Here is a 25,025-nt window from a genome sequence, read left to right as displayed (position 1 = left end):
AATATTGTTCTAAAGTGATGAAACTTTAATTATGAGGTACTGTTATTGGGGTAGCTGAAAGGCGAGGTGAAGACTGGGCTCATGAAGTATTGGAAAATATTTGTGATGAGGACATATCTGCTAAAGGTGCTCATTGTTTTATAAGAAGGATTTTTACTGGCCATCAGGGATGGAGGAAAACAAGGAATCCTTAATCCACACAGACAGCTGAAGCAATGGAAATTACTTCATCATACACCAAACAATCAGAAGAGTGTCAGCTTACATTGCAAGAGTTCAAGGTTAAAATCACAAATGACTGGGAGGCACATGTAAGGCCCATAAAAACCTGACTCTCCTGGAAGTATGGTGAAGAAATAATGACTGCTGACAGACTTAAAAAGAGCACAATAGTGTATTTTGAATGTACAGGCTGTAAAATACTGTCTGATAGTTCCTATAACAGGAAGCTATCTGATCCACAAGAATACCTGAGAATTGTATGTGCTGTTGCAGATACACTTCATGAGGACATCTGTACACAGGTCTGTAATACATCAGAATATCCCCACCTGACAATTTCTTGTCAGGTGTCCAACCAAAGATCTCTGAAACATTGCTCCATTTCTTTGAGTTGTTGATTTAAAAAAAATAAAAAAAAAAAAAAAAAACCTCTAGATAAATGGAAAAAATTTGAGTTGCACTTCCACATGCAATGATTTCTGTAGTAAGGCCCTGGTCATTTCTATCTCCATTATTGAATTGGGCTCTGTAGATTCGTGTACAAAAGATTCAGATCAAGACATTGTCAACTCTTAGTGCAATTGGATTTGCAGCTCCATACATGGAAGCTTCCTATTTGAGACATGTTCGACTGCATGACCTGAGCATCTGAACATAACCAGTGAAGCAGTCATCCAGTTCATCTGTGATAACACTGATTTTACATCTGAGTGACTGACACTTTGAATACTTCCCATTACGTAGTAAGAATCATGGCAGTCACTCCCTATACAGCTATGGTCTGACAAGAATGCTTATCGGGAAAGAAGACATACACCTTCTGAATTTTTGTCTACAGTTGGTGCACCTTAGCTGATCACTTATCAAAAAGCAAATCATGATGGCTTAAACAATATTATTATAAAGGATCTCAATTTTGATGACCCTGAGTGCTTGAAGGAACTGCTCTCTGAATATGAGATTCTGTGGCTTTACGGAAAGTGGAAGAAATCCACCGACGTGCCGGAGTGGAAGAAGCCACAAAAAGTCCGTTTGTTCCAAAAAATTGTGCCTCCCATTCTTAAATTATCGTCCAACTTTTTATGACAATGTATACATTTCTTCTAACAGCATTGAAAAAAAAAAGCATAAAACATGATCAAAGGTGACTTTTGTCACATTCGATAATTCACTTTATCTAATGGCGATGGATATTGTTGGAAGTGAAGGCAGTAATTTAGAACATGCCATTGTACATTTGGGTGTATTTCACCTTCTAATACCCTCACTGATCTGCAGCTCGTGGTCTCGCGGTAGCGTTCTCGCTTCCCGAGCACGGGGTCCCAGGTTTGATTCCCGACAGGGTCAGGGATTTTTACCTGCCTCGAGATGACTGGGTGTATTTGTGTCATCATCATCATCATCATCATCCTCATCCTCATCCTCATCATCCATCAATACCCTTATTGGAGTGCATCGGTACAATAATGGCAGGAAGTGCCTTAGAGACATACAATCCACAATATTTCCTGGGTACAGTTTCGGTACAGTTTTGAGTGGGCATGCGTATGTTTGAGCAGAGCAAAGCACATACACTGGTTCACATAGTATTGTCATATTACACCTTTCAGGAGACTAAGTTCAAAGATAATTAAACAATAATAATTGAGGAAATGTTGCTTCCCCATAAAAGACCTTCCGTATTCAAATGCCTTGAATACAAATATTACATAAATATGATAATAGAGTTCAAAAACGTGATTTGCAACATTGAAGCAAGAGGAAAAACAGCTAAATTATGGGTGTCATGTTATCGCATGGTTACGTCCACAATACAGTTCACTGTGGCTGAATGTCCTGGAAATTGTATTTAAATGTTGTGTTCAAATGTGTGTGAAATCTTATGGGACTTAACTGTAAGGTCATCAGTCCCTAAGCTTACACACTACTTAACCTAAATTATCCTAAGGACAAACACACACGCCCATGCCCAAGGGAGGACTCGGGCCTCTGCCGGGACCAGCTGCACAGTCCACAACTGCAGCGCCTTAGACAGCCCGGCTAATCCTGCGCGGCTGTATTTAAATACCAGGCAGGAAATGCTACTGTACTTTTGCGTTGCTGGTCATTTCCTGTATGCTAAAACTGCTCATCATTATTTACAAGACATGCTCACATTGGAAGACTGAATGGATGCTACTGAATTCAACAATTTACAATTGAAGGCTACTTCACCACTAGGCGACGTGATAAATTTCAGAGAAGATGATGATTGGTTTGTGGGATGCTCGACTGTGCAGTCATCAGCGCCCGTACAAAGTCCCAATTTTTCACAGTCACAATTTTGGTGTGGTGTATGGTCTCATATGATACTAGAGCAAACCTCAATGAAGACAATGAAAGTGAAAGGCAGTTTGACACAAGGACATGGGTTTTCAGATCCTGTTCTCACAAAGTGAACTTCAGGGATGACATCCTTACATGCTGTTTGTCAAAAAGCAGATGGGGGCATGCCCAGTATGGTTTCCATACCAGCAGTGCATGTGGGTCTCCATCCCAGCAATGGATGTGCTGCTAATTCCATCTGTTATGGCTAAGCAGACCAGTCTGCACCTTGCCAAGCTGCTTTGCAGCCACCTTCTGTTTTTCTTTATTCCTCCACAATTTCTGGCACTTTGTTGCAAGTTCTTTGGCAGTTAATCACTAGGATTTTAATTACTCTTACCTACTGAGGAATTTCTGTTGATCTACTGACATGTCTGTATCTATTATAGCTATGCTTATCTGGACTAGATGAAGAAACATCTAAAAAGGCCATTACATGCACACCCCACACACCGAAAGCTACCTGGGCAGCATTGTCTAATGTGTGGCATACTCCTGACCCATTTAGGTGGATCCTCCAGATCTCAACCCTATGGGGTAAGTCCAGGACATTGTAGCCTTGATTTTTAGAACCTTTGAAGTCTCTAGTTTAGCCCCTCTACTCGACACAGAACCAGGGGGCTGTGGTCAGCTTTGGTAGCATTGCTGCAGATTGTGAGCTTTATTGAAATTCCATCAGAAAGGCTGATCATCTCAACCTTCTATGCCACTTTCTTGAACAGTCCACGTATGACCTCAGATCCCAGATAACAGGCATAATTTGTCCCAATGCGCACCATAATCTGCAGTTGGTTGCATCCTTTTACCTCAATGACATCTGGAATAGCTTCTTCAACATGGTTAATGAGGCCCCCAGGCAAACAGATTAAAGTGCACCTGATGTTCCTTCCCATCCCTTACAACTATTTCCCTACGGGGTCCCATTATTTACCATATGTTTGGACTGCCAAGGATTAATAGCCCCCTGTCCTTTTGTGTTTGCTTGCTTTTGACACAGAACACAGCATCTTCCCCAACAGGTGAAGTGAGTCTCACTGGCTCAGTTTCAGTTGAAGGCAGCACCTCAAACTCATTGCTAGGGGCTGGGTGTGGAACCCTGAACTAGCCCTGGTTCTCATCTCCCCCACATAGGGTGCCTAACCCTACTACTGACATGCCACTCACAGTCGAGTGTGCGAATAGTGGTGACTGATGCTCTATTACCAGTAGAAGAAACAGTATCCACAGGAGAGGACAGAGGTTGAGATTTTTTATATCTCCTCTACATGACTCTTGGGAGCCCTCCCGATACACCTATTTGCAACAGCTTCCAATCATTTGAGATTAATAGTGGTGATTTACAGCTACTTCTAAATGTCAACTAACTAATCGTTTGTACGACAACAGCACTCACAGCTGAGCTGTACTGTGGCATGTGCAACACTTTATAAAATAATAAACAAGTAACTCCCAAATATGCCTGCTGGTTAATTAGAATGCTATTGAGATTTCTATTAAAAATAAATAAAACCAAGATAAAAGTTATTAATCTCCTGAAATACTTTTAGATGTTAGTGTCACCAACAAACTCAACAATAGCATTAATTTATAATAAATGTAGACACTATACATTCATGCTTAAAAGGGAAAACTCAATTTCACATGATACGTTAGTTATAATATATGCTACAGTAAGTAAATAAAAAATACTGGTTTACTATGAAATACATTACAAGTAACAACTGAAACTTCCGAAAATTCTCAAAAACTTCTATTCGTACATGCTGATATACAATGAAATTGTACAAAGAGGCTGAATTGATCAAAGATACTACTGCTATTCTTCTTCAAAGACTCCTTCAGTTCTATATGCAGGTTGACACTGATTAACTTACTGCCAATGAAAACAATCTACAATGAAGTTTTCACACCCTGAATAAAGAAATAAAATGAAAGTAATAGACTTAATAGAACCAGAGTCAAAAATATCAAAGATAGTAGTTAAATAATTTAATTGTATAGATAAAAAATGTACTCACCAAGCAGCAGCAGAACACACACATTTAGAAAGTTATAATTAGGCAAGCTTTCGGAGATAGTGCCTCTTTTTTTAGGCAGAAGGGTTGAAGGGGAAGGAAGAGGGGTGAAGGGAAAGGACTGCAGGCGTCTAGGAAAAAAGAGGCAGATTTCGGGAAAGTCACACAGAGCCACGGGTCAGAGAAAACTTACCAGATGGGATGAGAAGGAAATACTGAGTCCGAGTGTTTGTGTTTGTGTGTGTGTGTGTGTGTGTGTGTGTGTGTGTGTGAGAGAGAGAGAGAGAGAGAGAGAGAGAGAGAGAGAGAGAGAGAGAGAATTTTGTGAAATGCATAGCACCTTCTGTGGTTGTTTTCACATGAGGGTTTGGTGCAACTATTTCAGCTCCTGCTACAAAACAAATGGGCCTTATGCTGATCCCTCAGTTGGTAAACCTATGTACACCAGCTGTTGCCACACAGTTTGTTACTGTTCATGTTCCACAGTAAGTTCTGACAACATCACTACACAAATGACGTGATTAATGACATTTCCTCTGTTATGGACTCTTATCAAGCTTTTGTTATGACGACTCGTGATTGTTAATGGTTCCAGCCACCCAGACTACTGTCTTCTGCAGCAGAGAGATAGAGATAGAGAGAGAGAGAGACTTGTTTATGTGCCTGTCAACAACTCAGCACCTCAACTGTTCAGCGAGTTAGTACCTTTACTACATCCATTACCTGTCTTCCACCAAGGAATTTACGCCACCATAAATAATGTTTCAGAAAGTTAGCTTTTCATGTATTTGTAATAGAGCCATACAAGTAATGCAAAAAGCATTCATACAAAAATTGAGGATCACTCACCGTACAGAAGAGACACACATGTCGGAAATTAATAGGAGAGACTTTCTATGTCACTGAACACCGACACTATACTATACCCAAACACAAGGAACAGAAACACTGACGACAAAAAGAGCTCATGTAAAGTAACAAGGCACTGGCACAGAAACACATTCAGGTTGTGAGTGTTGTGTGATTCCATCACTCTGTCCCAAAGGGACAGGTGCCTATGTGACTGTTGCCTGCCAACCTGTACACTTTGAGCATTCTTCTTGCTAACTCTCTACCACAAAGCACAGACTGCAGTCTCCATGTCATACGTACTTTCAAAGTTCATCATCGGTCGTGTATGATTACATGCAACACCATCAAATTCACACAGGAAGAGGAAAAAAAAACCCCTCATTAACAAAGTGCACCCATGCCATCTAACTGAGAGCACAACAAAGGAGACCCTTGACAAAATCCATGATATGGAATGCAAGACCACTGAACACAAATTCATGAGATTGCTGAGACTATAGGCATCTGCTGCACGGAGAATCGGTTATGAAGAAACTATGTGCAAGGTGGGTGTTGCGATAGTTCACTATCTACCAAAAGTGCATCTGGCACAACACTTCAACATGTTGTCTTGTGAAATTTAATCACAATCTGAAAGACTTTTTGCAGTTATTTATGACTCTTGATGAAAATTTGATCCATCACTACACACCATGGTCAAAACAGCTGTCAAAACAATGGACAAAGGCTGGTGAAAGTGCACCAAAGTAGGCCAAAAACCATTTAGTCACTGGTAAGGTGATGGCCACAGATTTTTGGGATTCCAATGAATAATCTTCTTGGATCAATTGGATAAAGGCAGAACCATAACTGGCTCTGTTTTGCTTCATTGTTGGATTGTCTAAAACTTGTGTTGGCTTAATAAAGACCACACAAAAAGCACTCTCATCATCAGGATAATGCACCATCCCACAGACCTGTGATAACAATGGCGATAGTGTATGAATTGGGCTCTGAATTGGTTCCTCATTCACCCTATTGACCCCACTTAGTGCCAACTGATTTCTTCCTGTTCCTAACTTGACACTAGAGCTTGAGGGGAAACAATTTTCACCAAATGAAGTGATATTGCAGCTGACGATTATTTTAAAAAGCTGGACGGAACCTATTTTTCCGATGGGATGAAAAAGCTGGAGGACCACCAGGCCAAGTGTGTATCCCTCAAAGGGAGAAGTAAGGGGAGTTGTTTCTAAAACAAACATTTCTTCTTTCTTTTTTATCAGACTTATGAAACCACTATCATAGATGCTTAAGTCAATTAATAAAATGTGCATTTACAAGCCTGTTAATCCATACGACTCATTTCATATGCACTGATGGTAGCTATACTGTAGCTGAAATTTAGATCTGCAGTAAAAAACAGATTGAATCACAACTGACTGCTGACATTTCCTATTTGAATTACATCACAGTCACTGTGCACAATGGCTCTAAGGGCATCCAACCTGATGATAAATACAATTCTCAGCCACTGGAATAAACAATTTCAGAAAGCTTCAAACTTCTATAACCATATTTAATTACAAGTTGAAACTTACATATATTCATCACTAGTATTTTTGTGACATTTGATTTTATTTCTAGAAGCTTTTTATTAATGTTTCCAGTCACAAACTAGACCACTCCTGTCCCCCGCCCCCCCCCCCTCCCCCGCCACTCAGCCCCCTCCCCCTTCCTTCAGCGTTTTCAAAAAAATATCAATAGAGGCCAAACAGACCTCCTGTGTTTATTCTTGCCCAGTTATTCTTCCATCCTGCTTAACTCTATGCAGCTATTTTCCTACTACATATGCAAAATATTGGTTTGTAAATGACTATTAACGTAACTGATTCATTTTTAACTTTTTTGGATTCTACATTGAATTCCATTTCCAAGTGCGACAAAGTAACTAAAAATTCATGCCATAAACTATGCGATATAAACATACCTTGCAGTGCGGAAGACTATGAGATGCTCACAGTTGCCCATGTGCACAAAAACATATGGACGACCAAATCTTAGACATAGATCTGTTACTTTTTTCTTTTCCATGCTCTTAGTTTCCAGTGATGCTAGGCTTACTCCTTGTGATTCAGCCCAAGTTCTTATTTCGGAACTGTAATCAATATTACCAGGTGTCCTTTTGTCATTATAGAAGACATCCTCAATAAAAATAAAACTTGAAGGGAGTATATCCTACAGAACATAATGTAAATCTTGCATTAAAATATTTAAAATAATTACTGAGAATAATAAATAGAATGTACAGTTAATCTAAAGCAGATCTTAAAACAATTTATGGAATCAAAGACTCTGGTACAAGGTACATATAAAATCTTATTGGATATAAAACACTAGCAGCTGTAAATAGCCAATTTATGATACTGAGTTCGTACCTTACCCAAACAGAAACTCTGAAGATGAAATGTGATTACAATTAATGTGAACACCAGCCTCCCCAAAAACTCTTGTAGGACAAGTTAAGTTAGTCGATGAGGTTCTATACTGTGTTCATAGGATCCTGAGAATACATATGAGATAGCACAACAAGTCACATTTTTCAGAGGCCAAAACCTGACAGGAAAAATAAACGTGGGTGGGTAAGTGTTGTGTGTTGCAAACTACACTTCTCTCAGTTGTTTTTGGTGTAACATTCACTGACAGTCTGCCACACACACACACACACACACACACACACACACACACACACACACACACACAATCTTCCAACAACAACCTGGTTAAAGACGGAAGTAAACTGTATGGGCTCTGGCTGCTGTCATCAACTGGGTACCACAAAATGCAAAACCAAAATCAGACTTCTGTATTGAATGGTGCAGACAATGAAGTTTGATCTCTGACTTGCATGAATTTAATCTGCATTCTGACTGGGCAGAGACTTGACAAGTCCAGGAAATTGACATATTATTGAAAAGAGTTTAAATGTATACCATTATTCCTACACATAACACCACTTGAAATGCTGTCTTGTCTACTTTGGAATTGGACTAGGATGGGATAGGAAATAGACAACAACCTTTACAAGGAACCATTCTCACATTCACCTGAAGTGATTTAGGTACGCCATAGAAAACAAACCAGGATGGCTGGAAGAAGAATTAAACGTCACTCCTTCTGAATAGAGGTACGTTTGTCTTAACTACTACACCATCTCACCTCACATAATGTGTAGTGTCTACATATAATTACACAATTATTTAAGTCTCATTCTGAAATGAGTGTGTAGTGTTTGAACTTGGTCGGGAAGGTAGAAAATATGAAACAGGAAACATTCAGATTCAATTTAGACATAGTACAGATCAATGAAGTTAAATGGGAAGAAGACAAGGATTTCTGGTCAGATGAGTATAGGATAATATCAACAGCAGCAGAAAATGGTATAACTGGAGTAGGATTTGTTATGAATAGCAAGGTAGTGCACAGAGTGAGTTACTGTGAACAGTTCAGCAACAGGGTTGTTTTCATCAAAATCAACAGCAAATGAACACAAACAATGATAGTTCAGGTATACATGCGGATGTCACAAGCAGAATGTGTGTGTGTGTGTGTGTGTGTGTGTGTGTGTGTGTGTGTGTGTGTGTGTGTGTGTGTGTGTTCAATAAAGATATTGAACAGGTGATCCAGCACATAAAGGAAGATGAAAATCTAATAGTTATGGGGGACTGTAATTTGGTTGTAGCAGAAGGTGTACAAGAAAAGGTTATGGGAGAATATGGGCTTGGCAGTAGGAATGAGAGAAGAGAAATGCTGATTGAGTTCTGCAGTAAATTTCAGGCAGTAATCGCGAATACTCTTCTCAGAATCACAAGAGGAGGAAGTATGCTTGTTCTTGGAAAAGGTCAGGAGATATGGGACGATTGACTTTCATTACATCTCAGTCAAGCAGAGATTCCAAAATCACAGATATCAGATTATAAGGCTTACCCACGAGCAGATACACACTCAGACCACAATTTAGTAATGATGAAGAGTAGGCTACAGTCTAAGAGACTAGACAGGAAGAATCTATGCACAACAAAGTGGCATAGGGAAATACTTATAAATTAAGAGGTTCGTTTTAAGTTCTCTGAGGCTGAGATACTGTGATAAAGAATAGCTCAGTAGGCAATTCAGTTACAGAGGAATGGGCATTTCTGAAATCGGCAGTCACAGAAGTTGGAAAGAAAAATGCAAGTACAAGGAAGGTAACTGAGAAGAAACCATGGGTGACAGAAGAAACACTTCAGTTGATTGACAAAAGAAGGAACTACAAAAATATTAACAGAAATTCAAGAATGCAGAAATATAAGTCACTCAAGAATGAAGTCAACAGGAAGTGAGGGAAGCTAAGGTGAAATAGCTGCATGAAACAGGTGAAAAAATTGAAAAAGAAATGGCTGTCTGAAGGAATGATTCAGTATACAGAAAAGACGACACAACCTTTGGCGAAAATAAAAGCAAGGGCAGTAACATTTAGAGTGCAATGGGAATTCCAAGTGCTGTTCAATACAGAGGAGAGAGCAGGTAGGTGGAAAAAGTACACTGAAGGCCTCTATGATGGGAGGACTTGTCTGATGACATGACTGAAGAAGAAACAGGAATTGACAAGGAACAGATAGGGGACCCAGTAATACAATCAGAATTTAGAAGAGCTTCGGATGACACAAGATAAAATAGGGTAGAAGAGATAGATAACACTTACTTGAATTTCTAAAATCACTGAGGGAAGGGGCAGCAAAACAATTATTCAAGGTGGTCTGTAGAATGTACGAGACTGGCGATATACCATTAGACTTTTGGAAAATCATCATCCACACAATTCCGAAAACAGCAAGAGCCGACAAGTAAGAGCATTATTGAATAATCGTTTAACAGCTCATGAGTCTACAAGAATAATACACAGAAAATTGGAAAAGAGAATTGAGAATCCATTACACAATGATCAGTTTGGCTTTAGAAAAGGTAAAGGCACCGGAGAGGCAGTTCTGACGTTGTGATTGATAATGGAAGCAAGACTGAGGAAAGAAAAAAAAAATCAAGACTCCTACGATTTGTCGATATGGAAGCAATGTTCGACAATGTAAATGGTGCAAGATGTTTGAAATTCTGAGAAAAGTAGGGGTAAGCTATGCAAAAAGATGGATGATATACAATCTGTACAAGAACCAAGAGGGAACAATAAGAATAGAAGACCAAGAACAAAGTAGTCCGATTGAAAAAATTTAAGACAGGGTAATAGTATTTTGCCCCTACTATTCAATCTATACACCGAAGACGCAATGATGGGAATAAAAGAAAGGTTCAAGATAGGGATTAAGATTCAAGATAATTGGAATTTCAATGATAAGATTTGATGATGACATTGCTATCCTCAGTTAAAGTGAATCAGAATTGCAGGATCTCTTGAATGGAATGAACAGTCCAATGGGTACTGGATATGGACTGAAAGTAAATCGAAGAAAGATGAAAGTAAGAAGAAGTAGCAGAAGCAAGAACAGACAGACACTTAACATCAGAACTGGGGATCAGGAAGTAGATTGAGTTAAATTCTGCTATCCAGACAGGGGGAAAAAGAAAAAGATCAGAACGAGGACATAAAAAGCAGACTAGCACTGGCAAAAATGTCATTCCTGGCCAAAACTAGTCTACTGGTATCAAACATAGGCCTTAATTTGAGGAAGAAATTTCTTAAAATGTACATTTGGAACACAGCATTGTGTGGTAGTAAAAGATGGATGGTGGGGAAACCAGAACAGAAAAGAATCTAAACATTTGAGAAGTGTTGTAACAGAAAGAATGTTGAAAATTAGATGGACTGATAAGGTAAGGAGAAATAAGGAGTGTCTCTGCAGAATCAGTGAGGAGAGGAATATATAAAAAAAACAAATAAGAAGAAGGGACAAGATGATAGGACGTCTGTTAAGACATCAGGGAATAACCTCAATGGTGCTTGAGGGAGCTGAAGAGGGTAAAAATATTAGAGGAAGATGGAGATTGGAAACCATCCAGCAAATAACTGAGAATGTAGGTTGTAAGTGCTGCTCTGAAATGAGAAGGTTGGCACAGGAGAGGAATTCATGGCAGACTGCCTAAAACCTGTCAGTAGACTGATGACCAAAAAACAAAGTAATATTATTGTTCTCTATTTTAAAGTCTGTATTATGTAGTGTGTACTATTCCCTCCCTCCCTATAGTATTCACCTGGGATTCACCAGTATGCAGCAAAGACACTTATTAAGGGTTGCTGCTTCTCCAAGCTGTTGGAAAACCACCAAGGACGGCTCGGGTAAACAGAACAACCTTACCATGTGCATTATCAACAATCTCCCACAGCCGCCATAGTAACATGTGGCATCAGCTTCACTGCTAGAGTCACTACAAGTAGTGCTGCAATCATGGGTACTGGTTACTCTTCTGCTGATCATGTGACCTCTGATATCATGCAAGTATTCATCCACTGGGATGATTATGAAGGACGTGGCCCAGCCAACAGGAGCTATTTTGCACCAGTGCAATAGTGCCATAGTGCCAACTGTAACAGCCAGTTCCTCAATAGGAGTGTCTGTTGCCCAAAAAATATCATACGGTTGGAGTTGGGTCCAAGCTGTCACTCCTCATCTTGTTTTGAGTTCTACACACTTGGAGAAACTTTGGTCACACCCATGGCATGTCCATGCACAACTCATCGATACTTACTCCTATGCTGGCTATGTCATTGATCCATCTGAGGGAGCCATCTATCCACAGCAGCCATCCATGTCTACTTTTAACTGGCTACGAGCATGTATGTTGCTGGTACCTCTCTTCTGGACTGTCCTCTGCTGCTCTCCAGAAGTATGTCCACACTGATGTCAGCCATGTAAGGATTAATTTGTGAGTACATATAAAGTTCATTATTTCTTGCTACCTGGGGCACATTATTTGGTGTGGCTCTCTCAGCCATGACAAAACTTTGTGACGAGGAGGGTATTTTATCCCACCAGAGAACTCTCAGTGTGCTATCCTGATGCCGCTACCCATCTCAATCATATCAGACACTGAAGCAGGGAAGATAATGTGTGATGTCAGAGTTACACCAAGTGAAAGTCTGAACAATACCGCATATTTCTCCTTCCAGCATTTAAACATCTGGAGTTCACAGACTTCAGAAATCCAGGAAACCAAAAATAAAGACATGGGAATTAAGAAAGACAGAGAAATAAGTTCAACACACAAAGAAAGTGGACAATAAGTTACCATCAGAAATGTAACAAGAAGGGAATACCGAGTGGATTAGATTCAAAGAAAGTATTGTTGGAGTTCCAGCAGAAGTATTTGGAAAAAGCGGCAGTAAAATATAGGTAAAGGATACCCCTTGGTGGGATGATAAGGTGAAGAGGGCTGTGAAATAATAAAAATGAAGCCAAGAAATCCAGAGATAAAAAAATGCACAAGTATATCAGAATAAATGAATTAAGAGTAAATGAACACAAATATCTACTTCTACATCTACATTCTGCTAAACATTGTTGAATAAATGGCAGCTGAAAGAGACAAAGTAAAAACAATTGTGATCAAAAAATATAGAAATCTCTGACTGATTTCACGGATGAACTTGACCAGGACAACAAAGTTTAGAACTGATTACTCTATCGAACAAAAAGAAAAAAGAAAAGACAATTAATACACAACAGCAACAGATAAACCAGACAGCAACACAGTCACGAAAGAGAATATTTTGAAATCCTCTTTTGAAACTCTATACAATAATACAGTAGAAGTCTCCAATAATGTAACCCATAGGCTATTTTCAATTATAATGGTAAACCTGATCAGGAAAGTCTACCTACATGTACAAAAGTAGAAACAGCACTTAATAGCGTGGCCGAAAAACATTCGATAGGGTTTGAAAGTCAGTGCAGACACGATCAAAGCATGTTGGTCCACTTGTAATAGGATAACAGGTGCAATATGGGAGGATGGGGAAGCTACAGAAACATGGGAAAATAATAGAAGCACAGCTACGGGAAGAGTAGTATGGATTCAGAGAATGCTGTGCAACTGTGTGTCTCATAATTGCACTCAGTATGTTGTTAGAGAAGATCTGGGAGACAGGAAAGACTTAAAACTTGTTCTTTTAGATCTCAAAAAAGTATTTGATAATGTCCCAAGGAAGACCATATGGTAAAGCCTAAAAAATAAAATGGACCCAGAAGCGTAATTTGTATTGTTAAAATGCTTTACAAATGCTGCTGCAATTGCATACATACAGAAAATCTTAATTCGGACTCGTTCCAAACAATGAAGGGGTTCAGCAAGGCAGTGTCTTTCCCCCATTACCTTTTTTCACTAACATGGATAAAGTTACAAAAGCAATGAAGCACAACAACAGGAAGGAGATCAATAAATTTGCATCTGCAGACAGTGTAGCAATTTGAGGTAATACAAAGAAATGATTGCAATGTGAATCAACAGGCAGAATGTGAAAGAAAAATATAAGGCCAGAAGCTACAAAGTTGGAAACAGCAGATCACTGCAAATATTCTAGGTGCACTATGTCCAGAGATAACAGCACAGGGCACGAAATTAATAACCATACTCAAAAATCAGCTTTGTCCTACCATCAAGTTTGAAATCTACAACTGAACTAACAAGTCACCTTAAGTTCAAAACAGACTCTCCATCAGCCATACTTTACCCCCTTAATGACATATGGCCTAGAAACCTGCACAACTACCAGGCAGCTCAACAACAAACTGCAAGCCACAGAAAAGAAGTTCTCATGAACTGCAGTTCAGATAACTAGGAAGGATATGGTAAGAGATGAAAAAATAAGGGAGGGGGAGAGCTGTAGTGAAAGCCTGTTTGAAACAAAAAGTGACAAGCCCATTTGAGATGGCTTGGCTATGTCAAATGAATAGACAAGGGGAGGATAGCAAAACAATGGCTACAGACAGTTGTGATTGGCAGAAGACTGGTAGGGTGACCAAGAAAGAGATGGCTGGACCAAGTGAAATAGAAAGTAGGAACAAGAAGAGTCAACTGGGATGCAGTTCTGAGAGGAGAATGGTAGATGGACAGACAAAACTGGGGAGCACTTGTAAACAACACTTGGGCTACTGAAATGGAGAAATGATGACATTAAAATGTCATTGCTAAAACATGTAAAAACTATTATACGGTGTAGTTACTGACAAATTCAGAATAATTCTCTAAAAATGATTGATGAGGTTGAGCAGTTACAGACATTTAAAATACAGGGTGTACATAAAATCTGGGAACACTTTCAATTATTTATTGCACAAGAACTAAACATTGTACAGATGTCATACATATTGCATTTTGAAGAGAAATTCTGAATTTTTTTTTACTAACATTCAATATGTGAACCATGAGTGACCCAGCAGACGTCAATATGGTAATCAAATTCTTGCCATACTCGTCCCAGCATGGCATCATCGACTGTGGCAGTCGCTTCCCGTATTCTCTCTTGGAGCTCTGCTACATCATGTGGTAGAGGCAGTACATACACCAGATCTTTAATGTGTCCCCACAGAAAAAAAGTCAGACAGAGAGATCTGGTGATCAGGAAGGCCATTTCATGACACAGCTGTCCCCTTCTGTAGCATCGCTGATCCATCGATGCGGCAGCTCCGTGTTCATGTATCCATGAACTTTATGGTGAAAATGAGGTGGAGCCCCATCCCGCTAAAAGATGGCCTTCCTTGTTGGTAGCTTCTTACTGTACTTGGTTCTAAACAACTGTTGAACAGATGTAGCACACTTGTTTTTGTCGAACTCCAACACACAGAAAGCTCGCTCTGCATCTGAATCCACCATGTCTGCGACTAGCGCTATCAGAAAAATTACCAAACTATGCTGTGGCAGTATACATGGGGGCGGGAACAACCCTTCAGGGCCTCTCTTCAAAATGACATACGTATGACATCTGTACAATTTTTGGTTTTTGTGCAATAAATTATGGAACGTGTTCCCAGACTTTATGTACACCCTGTATTAAGACTTATTATTTCTTTCATCGGAATGGAATTATGAATTTTCAACAGCCTATGGCATCAATTAGAAAATCAAAGACAGGCAGAGTATGTTATCCTTTGGCTACTCTTGGACAGTTTCTTCATTCTGGTGTGTGTGTGTGTGTGTGTGTGTGTGTGTGTGTGTGTGTGCGCGTGTTTGTTACAATTTCTAGTAACTGGTGAAAAAACAGCAATATATTTTGGTGTTCTAATTGTGTTAGTTCACAAGTGGCATTAATTGTCAAAATATCTAACACGCAGCACAGCAACAGGTAATGCCACTAACCCCAAGCACTGTATAATATATATGTCTTCAATCACTACAGAGTATGCATGAATGAATTAAACCAGTTCTTGATTAAATAGAGACTACATTATTCATAAGGTTGTCATTGTTGGCAATTTATTTCATCAGTATAAATCCCCTCCAGTATTTTGAAATGTATCAAGCATGCCTGTGTGTGAGTTAATGTGTTTTGGCAATTACTAAATTAGCAAGATTAATGCAAAATTAACACTATGAAAAGTTACCTGCTACTACTGTAGTAGGTTGTACTGTATTTATTCACACTGAGGATTATGCAAAAAGTTTCCAATCAAATACAGATTCATTGCAATATGTAGTACAGCTTCTTACCTTTCCTTTTTTTCCCTGAGCTGCTACAGCACTCTCACTGACATCACCAGGGCATTCGAGGTCCTTTGGACAGATTATCCTGTCTCTGAGGTCAGCCAAAGTTTGCTTCCCAAGGAGCTTTATTTCAGCAAATATACCTCTTCCATGCCTGGTGTCAGTATGTTTGAATGGCTCATAAACATGTACAACAGCTACAATATCATCATAAGATCGAAGATCATCCTCAGGTGTTGGTTTAGTCTGTAGGAAGTATAAACCAAATCAATAATGGACACAAAGGCATAGGAGGAACTTATGCATAATATTAGATGGCTGAAGTGTGCATAAAAATATGTTCGCTGTGGGGAGAGACTGCTTAAATGAGAATTTCTATATCACCTTGAGAAATCTTAATTCTGGTGTCATTAACCAACATTGATATTTCACAAATACCACTTGATGGTACCCCTTCTTCTTGCTGCTACTTGTTTATCTGAATTAAGCTTCCTACTTTCTTTTCTGTTAAAGCCTATTTTCTCAGTGACTGGAAAGGTGATCTCAAAAAGCCTTTTTCCAAAGGTTTACTAGCATAACAATCCCTTAATACATTAATTTTACTCCCATCATAATCTCCAGTATGTTTCAAAGGGTAAAAAATTAATTAGAAATATATGAAGTCATTTGAATGAAATAACAATTGTTTAAATCTCTGACTATTGTCTAATGCACTAGTACAAAATGAGCACTTGATATGAAATAATTATAGGCCAAATGTCAGTGGCTGGAGGTGGAAAGGGATGAGGGAGGTGGAGAGAAGGGTGCAGAGGGGGGAGCAGAGGGGGGAGCCATGGAAACTGTCAATAATACTCACTGTTATGTCAAATTCATGTTAAGTATTTGAGAAAGCTGTACTTGCCAATAACTAGACCACCATCAACATAAATTGACACATGAAGTCTATTTTCATTGTGCAATAAAACCAACAAGGATCTGCAGCACTGTTTGAAAACCCACTTACTTCAAGACTCTCATAAAACATTTGTCCCAGCAGTCTAAGACTTATTTGAGTCAACAGAGCCCCTATTCCAAGAGAGATGCTTGATGTGTATTACCTTAAAAGCCTTGTGGTTGTTCTATATTCACTATCTTGATGCATTCCATTCAAAAAGGCTATTTTCACACTGTTTCAACACATGTTCTTTAAAGCAGCTACCACTAGCAAAACTCTAATGGTATCATAAAATACAACAGGACACACTGCATTTTCGCAATCAGTTCCTGGTTTCTGAAAATATCACTTAACAACTAATGGGGCTTTGAAGCAAGTGCTTCTACCAACTGCAACTTTTTGGTATGGAATTCAGTGATTCTGCAATACCTTGGGATTTGTGGGACGTTCAACTAACACTCTTTAGCGCTTCTATTTCTTCACTGACAGGTTGCATCTATTTCTCCTTTCTATTTGCCTGAACGGCAAAAAAGCACTGTATGGATTTTTACATTCAAAGAACTAGCTTTTGTTAGCATCAAGAACTCACCACACACTATCCATTTGGTTTTCTTTGTTGTCTTCTGTTTTCCAGTTTATCTTTACCAGAAAATTCAGAGGCTTCTTCATTACAGAATTCTGTTGATTCTATGTTACTGTCATCTGATACTTTACTTTCTCCAGGATCAAGTGCATTAAATTTTCCTTCACATTGACTTCTTCTGGATTGCCAAGGAATATCAAATACTTTCTCCAGGATCAAGCGCATTAAATTTTCCTTCACATTGACTTCTTCTGAATTGCCAAGGAATATCAAATTTAATATGATCACAACGGGAATTACAAACTGTTTTCAGCTTAAATTTTACATCAAGAATCAACATCACATTATTTTTTGAAGGTATCCAGAATCTAAATCCATCTTTCTCACTGACATATCCAACAAACTGTCCAAAGACAGCCTTGTATCAAACACTGAATAATTTTTTGTTTTTGTTTATATGGACACAGCAACCTGTGCCAAAAATTCTGAGGTGATGAAGTTTTTTTTTCTTTCTTTCCTGTACCACAGCTCTTGTGGAAAAGTTGTTTGGAATGGAATGGAAGACCTTCGAGTATGATTTAAAATATGGACTGGAATCATCATTAAAACATTTATAATATCAAGCACCTCCAAATGACTTTTCTGGCCTAACAACAGGCATATTCAACATGTAAAGCCCACTTTTCAGACAGCCCAACATGACGAAGTTGTCGCTGGCCTTTTCCTGAATTCTAACACTTTTATAGTAAGAAATTTTGCTGTAGCAGTTACATGCAGCGGCTCTGGCTACGAACATATGAGCACCTGCATCAGGCACATACGAAATATTTTTCATTCTAGCACAAAGTACTGTTTCTTCATAGTGATATGCTTCATGCCACCACTATCACAAAATCATTTATTTATGTCAGTGCAATTCCTAGTAGATGAACCCATGGTGTGTGAAGTAAATATGGCCTTTCCAGTTGTCTTCTCTTCCTGCCATGTGCTACTGCAGTCAAAGAGCATTCAGTTGACACTCCGTTGCACAGTGACCTAGTTGTTTACATTTATTATGCGGAAATTTTTGTTTTGCTCGTTCTTACGACTTCTTTTTCCGTGCATTAGACACTACAAATACAGTTACATCCATTGCATTTTGTTTATGCAATTCAATGGCACAAAGTTTTTCAGTAATTGAGTTCAAACTCAAACTTTGCTAATTCATCATTTATTTCTACAAATAATTTTAGCAGTTAATTTGAATAAGATTGATTCAATGTAGTGTGCTAGTAGAAGAAATCTGTTTTTCTGTCGAAACAAGCTGTACGTAAGAACATGGCAACAAATGGAGATTATAAATGATGTATAACTGAAGTATGATTGGTTGGTTGATTTGGGGGGAAGGGACCAAACAGCGAGGTCATCAGACCCATCAGATTAGGGAAGGATGGGGAAGGAAGTCGGCCGTGCCCTTTCAAAGGAACCATCCCGCCATTTGCCTGAAGCAATTTAGGAAAATCACAGAAAACCTAAAGCAGGATGGCTGGAAAAGGATTGAACTATCGTCCTCCTGAATGCGAGTCCACTGAACTGAAACATGAAGAAAATATTTTTATCTCAACAAATATTAAATGATTGAATTTTATATATGCTGGGAAAGGAATATAAAAATTTTAAAGATCTCTGGCACACATCACCACAGGAAAATTCTTCACACAGAGTATCCCATTCTATAGCACCAGTGGCTCCTTAGATGATGCAAGTCTTATTACCAAGAGAATCAGGCCTGAAGTTTGGGAAGCCTTCTTTATAGGGAATACAAAGACATAAAATGCACAGTTCATTGTTAGCAGCACCAAGAGAAAGATGTGCTTGTTGGTGCTCCATAATTTTCCTTTTTGACTATGATAAACTGACGCTGCAGCGTTTGTCTTCAGGATGCCACTGTAGGAGATGTCAAGAATTTGATTAAGTAAAAAATCCATGCCTTTTGTTATTTATTTACTGTCTATAAACCAACTTCTGGATTTTCCTTTAAGTGACACTGTATGTGGCAGATACACTCAATTCTAAATACTAGCTTTTAACATTTTACTGTTCATGTCACTTTCCCACACTTTACTGATTATGTCAAAACTAGTGAGTGTCATGACATATTATATATTTTCAATTATAAAGAAGTGCTACACAAAATTCACACTATATCATCAACTGTGGATTGAATTTATGATTCTTCTTTTGCAACAATGTCCTGGTTCAAAAAGAATCGTTCCAAAATGTCACTGTGTTTACATAGTGAAGCACACATTTTTGAGAATTTTTGGAGGCCTATGTGTGAGGTATGTAACTTACTTCTTAGTAAATTATGAGCGACAGTTGTGCATTCTATAAACTTTTGCAAAATTATCTTTTTAGAAAATCTTTTCCCCTTTATTGAATTGCATGAGAACAATATTTTCAGTTTCTTCTATGCACTTATCTGTTTGTTATAAGCCAGTGTCTGAAATTTTATGACTGTGACAAATTTATCCCTTATGAGATAATGTTTTGTGAACATTATAACTGTCTCCGTTCAACAGTAGTGTACACTGACAGCACTAGTGAGCATAATCTTGATAGGAGCTGGAGACACAAAGCTGTCTTCAGGGAATTTGTGAATTTTATCTCACATTTGGGTGTTGCAGCTTCAAATCCTAAACAGAACGAGTAATACCTGTGGTGTAACAGATCATGAAGTCAGAACAATATCAGTGAGACCAATTTACATAAAAAACAGCATACCAGTCAAAATGCAGACCCACTGTGATTGCTGTTCTCGGGCATGGGCTGAGTTAGTTGCTATTTGTAAGCAGCTGAAAATCACTGACTGCTCAAAAGGGACAGAAGATGCTTTGAATGGGTGTGTTTAGCAAAATGCTGATGGTCGGTCAAGCACCAGGGATATCGAAGTACCTCAAGAATGGCCTCTCCAATAGATACTGCCTTTTCTGCTGGGAGTACAACATCTATCACTGCTCATCCACTTGACTGATAGATGTGTGTCATCGGTAGGTCTAAATGCTTTGTATAGAGGAGGCAGTGATGAGGAAGAACACAGGGTATTACACCCATCCCTCCAAACAAAAAGTCTGACTGAGCCGTGACTGGCTCGCACTGATGCCTTGTTCTTTGGCATCTGCCACAATTGAGTAGAGTCTTATTTCTCTCTGAGTTACTGCCATAACGAGTAGCTGACTTGCTTCCATCAGTGGCAGCAGCACTTATTGATACTAGTACTGCTGTACCATCTTTGGTGTGAGCGCTATATTTCAGTGTGTCGTGTGTGTGGCAGTTGGTCAGTAGGGACAGAGCAGCGATCAAGTCTCCGCGGTGCAAGGTCAGGCTGGGGCTGCTGGCGGTATGCACGCGTGGTCGGATTTTTGAGACGCTAGGTGCGAGAGCTACAGATTTCATCGCCCACTGAACCTGGACACTGAAGTTGAGTGCTCAGTTAACCTGTTATGAAACCTCAACTGCTGTCACATATCCTCGTTCATTACCAGTTGTTGCTTTCTGGGCCGTTCCTGCAAGCAGCAACGTATGGTGTGCTGGAGTCAGTGAAATTTTGCAGCCGTCTTTGTGTGTGGTGTTTAACTATTGAATTGGTTGATACTTATTAGTGAAGTGCACCCGTGGTATCTTCTGCCTTGTGACCGTTAACATTCCAGTTACCTGCCCTGGTTGTTAGCGAAGTTTTCTGACAGTGTGTTTTCCTCACCATGTTGATGCTGTCTGGCACGGCGTGTAGTTCGACAGCCTTTGGTGTTGTTCATATTTCTGAATGGTTATTGTGCCTTGACTGTATTTAGACGCCAATTTTCAAGACGTAGAGCTGCTGGTATCCTCGTCATCAGTGATATTCCTGTTGTCGTGCTGTTGGTCGGGCGGAAGGGAATTTATTAGGTTGCTGGTTGGTCCTACGGCTGTTCCTGGGTTGGGTTGCCATCTGATTATTTAGTATTACGCTTGGCTGCCTGTCTCACCTAAACTTATGTTAGCATTACCTCCTCAGGCTGACCCTTGGAGCACTTCTGAGCACCACTGTTCTGTTGTTTTAGACTGTGATTTTCTTTTAGTCTCAAGTACTGTGCGAGGCCTTCAGCCATCTATTAATTTGGTTTGTTTTAATGTTAAGATAAGGCCTTCAACCATCTTAAATTAAAACTTGGAAGATTCTTGCTTAAACATTTTTTTTTTTAAAAAGAAAGGGGATTTTGCCCATTTGAAATCCTTATTATTATCCAGGCCTTAGGCCTTGAGTTGTTCTATGTTCAGTATGTGGCCTTCAGCCAAATTTTACATGAAATCCCCAGGCTGTGGCTAAGCCATGTCTCCGCTATATCCTTTCTTTCGGGAGTGCTAGTTCTGCAAGGTTCGCAGGAGAGCTTCTGTAAAGTTTGGAAGGTAGGAGACGAGATACTGGCAGAAGTAAAGCTGTGAGTACCGGGCGTGAGTCGTGCTTCGGTAGCTCAGATGGTAGAGCACTTGCCCGCGAAAGGCAAAGGTCCCGAGTTCGAGTCTCGGTCGGGCACACAGTTTTAATCTGCCAGGAAGTTTCATATTTTACATGAAATATTTTAAGATAAGGCCTTGAGATGTCTTAAATTAAAATTTGAAGTTACTTGTTTAAAATTTTCTTCTCTATCAAATTCTTGTTATCCAGGCCTTAAGCCCTCAGTTCTTTATCTCCAGTGTGTGGTCTTCAGCCGAGTTTTTATGTTAAATTTTGTAACCAAGGCCTTCAGCCATGTGTATTCCTTAAGGCAACTTTAATAAGTTGTGTCCGGGCCTTCAGCCATGTTGGTTCTTTTAATGGCATCTGCGATTAAGTGTTTCAAGAAAAAGTTTGCATGTTTTGTGCAACTGACAGTAACTGATATTGGCCCCTTTCCACAACTATAACCTGGTCCGCTCTGTTCTGCCAAACCAGACGTAGTGGTTGAGACAGAAGCAGCCCTTGAGCTTTGTTTAAGGCAATTAGGGGCCTTGAGGACACCATTTGTGTTTTGGAAGGGACTCCATTTTGTGGCAGTCAGTCAGACAGGGTGCAGGCACAGTTAATGCATTAGTTCAAAGACATCATCTTATTGCCTCAAATTCTGGTATCTCTTTTCGTTGTTGAGCTAGAAACGGTACCTGGGTTGGTCATCTCACAGGACTTAGATCAGTCCCTTCCTGGTGCAGGGATGTTGGGTGCCCAGTGGGCAGGTGTTCCCTCTGCATGGGTGGGTCCGAGTGAGTGTCTCACTTGCGGCTTTCTCATGGCCATTGTCTTGTTTTCATTAAGGAACTGCCAGTCAATTTCATTTTGGCTTGTGATCCCCAGTTTGATGTTTGAGGGATAGGGGGGTGGCGGCGGGTGGAAGGGGGGGGGGGGGGGGAGGTTGAGCCATGCGCAACTCGTGTTTGTGCCGTTTATTACTTGACATCTTGTCTTTGCGGTACTGCTGTCATGTTACTTATTCAATTCACTGGCGTCACTAAGTTGCTAGCCTGCCTGCCCATGAGTGGCAGCAACAGTGCTATCAATAAGAGAACTGTCATACTATCTTTGGAGCAACCACTAGTATTTCCGGGTCGTGGTGTGCAGTGAGTTCAGTAGGGAATGAGCTCCTGTGAGGTCTGCACAGCCAGTACTCGCCCGACTGCTGGTGACACCCATGCACTGTCCGATGGAAGGAGACTTGAGCAGGGACGACCGTTGGTTGGCTGTTCAGTCGGTTGTCTCATCGGGCGACGTGTATTTGGTCTTCCGACTGCTTCTGGGTTCTCTCTGTGTGTCGACTCTTGATTTGTCCTTGTTGTTCCTCAGTGAATGGTGTAACGTTCCCTGGCAGCACACACACTATTAATAAACTAAAATTTAATTGTACTATATACGCCGCTATGAAGCAATTTGTATATACTGTAATTATTTAACAAATAATATTATTTAATTTTGTATAAAGGACATTCGTTATTATTGTAATATTTTCTGTAATAATATTCTCAGTGTATTTATGACTGATATTTCTATACTCATAATGTAATTACGAAATGTGTCAATATCTGCAATAAGAAAAATGTAAAATACAGCCGCAGATTGCAAAGAGACATTGACGGTTGGGAGTGGTATAAATAGGAATACATAGTGTGCATTCTTTGTCGTCTTCCTCGAGAGCTGAGAGAGAGAGGAACCTGTGACGTAGCATTTTATGAATGAGTAGACTTCATTTGTCTGTATCTAGATTTAGCCGCGATTAGAGGAGAAATTACAAACTAATGTAAGTTGAATTATTGTTGTGGTCTACATACATTATAATTTATCAAAATTGTGTATTGCTAATGTAAATTAGCTTGCCCATGTCATCTATAATATTTCTTTAAAGAATTTTCAGCATTTTTAGCAATTATCGCTGGTGTTGCTGGGCTGTGCTGCGACCGAACGATTTGCAGCGGCGGCACATTTAAAAAAATGTTCCGCTAAGAAAAATTAACCAAAACCGTAAATCGGGAGCAGATAAAAATTAGCAGTGAATTAAGAAAATGTTTTTCTTTTACAGCGATCCTGAGACTGACGGAATTTATTACTGGTTTCACATTTGTGCATTCATAGACAGATACTTAACGTTGAAATTTAACAATTTGTTGTTTCTTTCAATTTCTAAAGCAAATAACTTAAATGTATAGTGAAGTGTGTTTTATCAATGATAATTAAACGATCAGGTCGGCTTGGCAATATTTAACCATTTTCTGCTAACAGAAACAGTCTTGTGTTCCATAGCTAACGCCGGGAAAGAATTAAGTAAATATTTAAAAAAACCACTGCATTTAGAAAATGTGTGCCAATGCCGAAATATATTAAAAAAATTTTTAATTTATACAATTCTCAACTAAATGTTCTTAATCAGTTAATATGAATTTATCAGCATGAGAGGGTTGACTAAGTTCACATAATTTTAAATGTGCTTAATTCTGTCTAAATGAATTTTTATTACCACACGTAAATAAGGGGTTCTACAACAAAGTTCGTACTGAAAGAAAGATAAAATAACAAAAAACAATTTAAAAAGTAACATTTACAATCCCCCCCCCGTACATTTTTCAAAATCATTTCATTTTATATATATTTTTTTAATTTCATTAAAATGGTTTTAGTACTGTTCGAGTTGGTTTTGACTGACCATTTATTGTAATGCTGTCTGTGCGTTGGATGGAGTGAGTCGGTTCAGACGGAGCATAAAGCAAGTCTCCATGGTGCGAGGCCAGACTGGGGGCGCTGGCAATGTGCACGCACTGTCGGATCGTGGAGCGCTAGCTGCAAGAGCAACAAGTTTGTTGCCCATTGAACCTGGACACTGAAGTTGAGTGATCAGTTAATCTGTTATGA

The 25,025-nt window shown here is 39.3% G+C and overlaps 1 protein-coding gene across 1 annotated transcript in view; it reads right to left on the bottom strand.

Annotated features, from left to right (window-relative positions):
* Window positions 1-25,025, bottom strand: part of LOC126100798 (snRNA-activating protein complex subunit 3-like) — a 67,863-nt gene that overhangs the window by 10,982 nt on the left and 31,856 nt on the right. The window contains exons 3-4 of the mRNA XM_049911422.1: window positions 16,125-16,364; window positions 7,420-7,667 (exon numbers count right to left, since the gene is read on the bottom strand). Of these exons, the coding sequence (XP_049767379.1) occupies window positions 7,420-7,667; window positions 16,125-16,364 (488 nt within the window). The remainder of the gene's footprint in view (window positions 1-7,419; window positions 7,668-16,124; window positions 16,365-25,025) is intronic.

Source organism: Schistocerca cancellata, chromosome 9 (genome assembly GCF_023864275.1).
Source record: "Schistocerca cancellata isolate TAMUIC-IGC-003103 chromosome 9, iqSchCanc2.1, whole genome shotgun sequence".
Lineage (NCBI taxonomy): Eukaryota > Metazoa > Arthropoda > Insecta > Orthoptera > Acrididae > Schistocerca > Schistocerca cancellata.
This window is presented reverse-complemented; position numbering and strand designations above follow the sequence as displayed.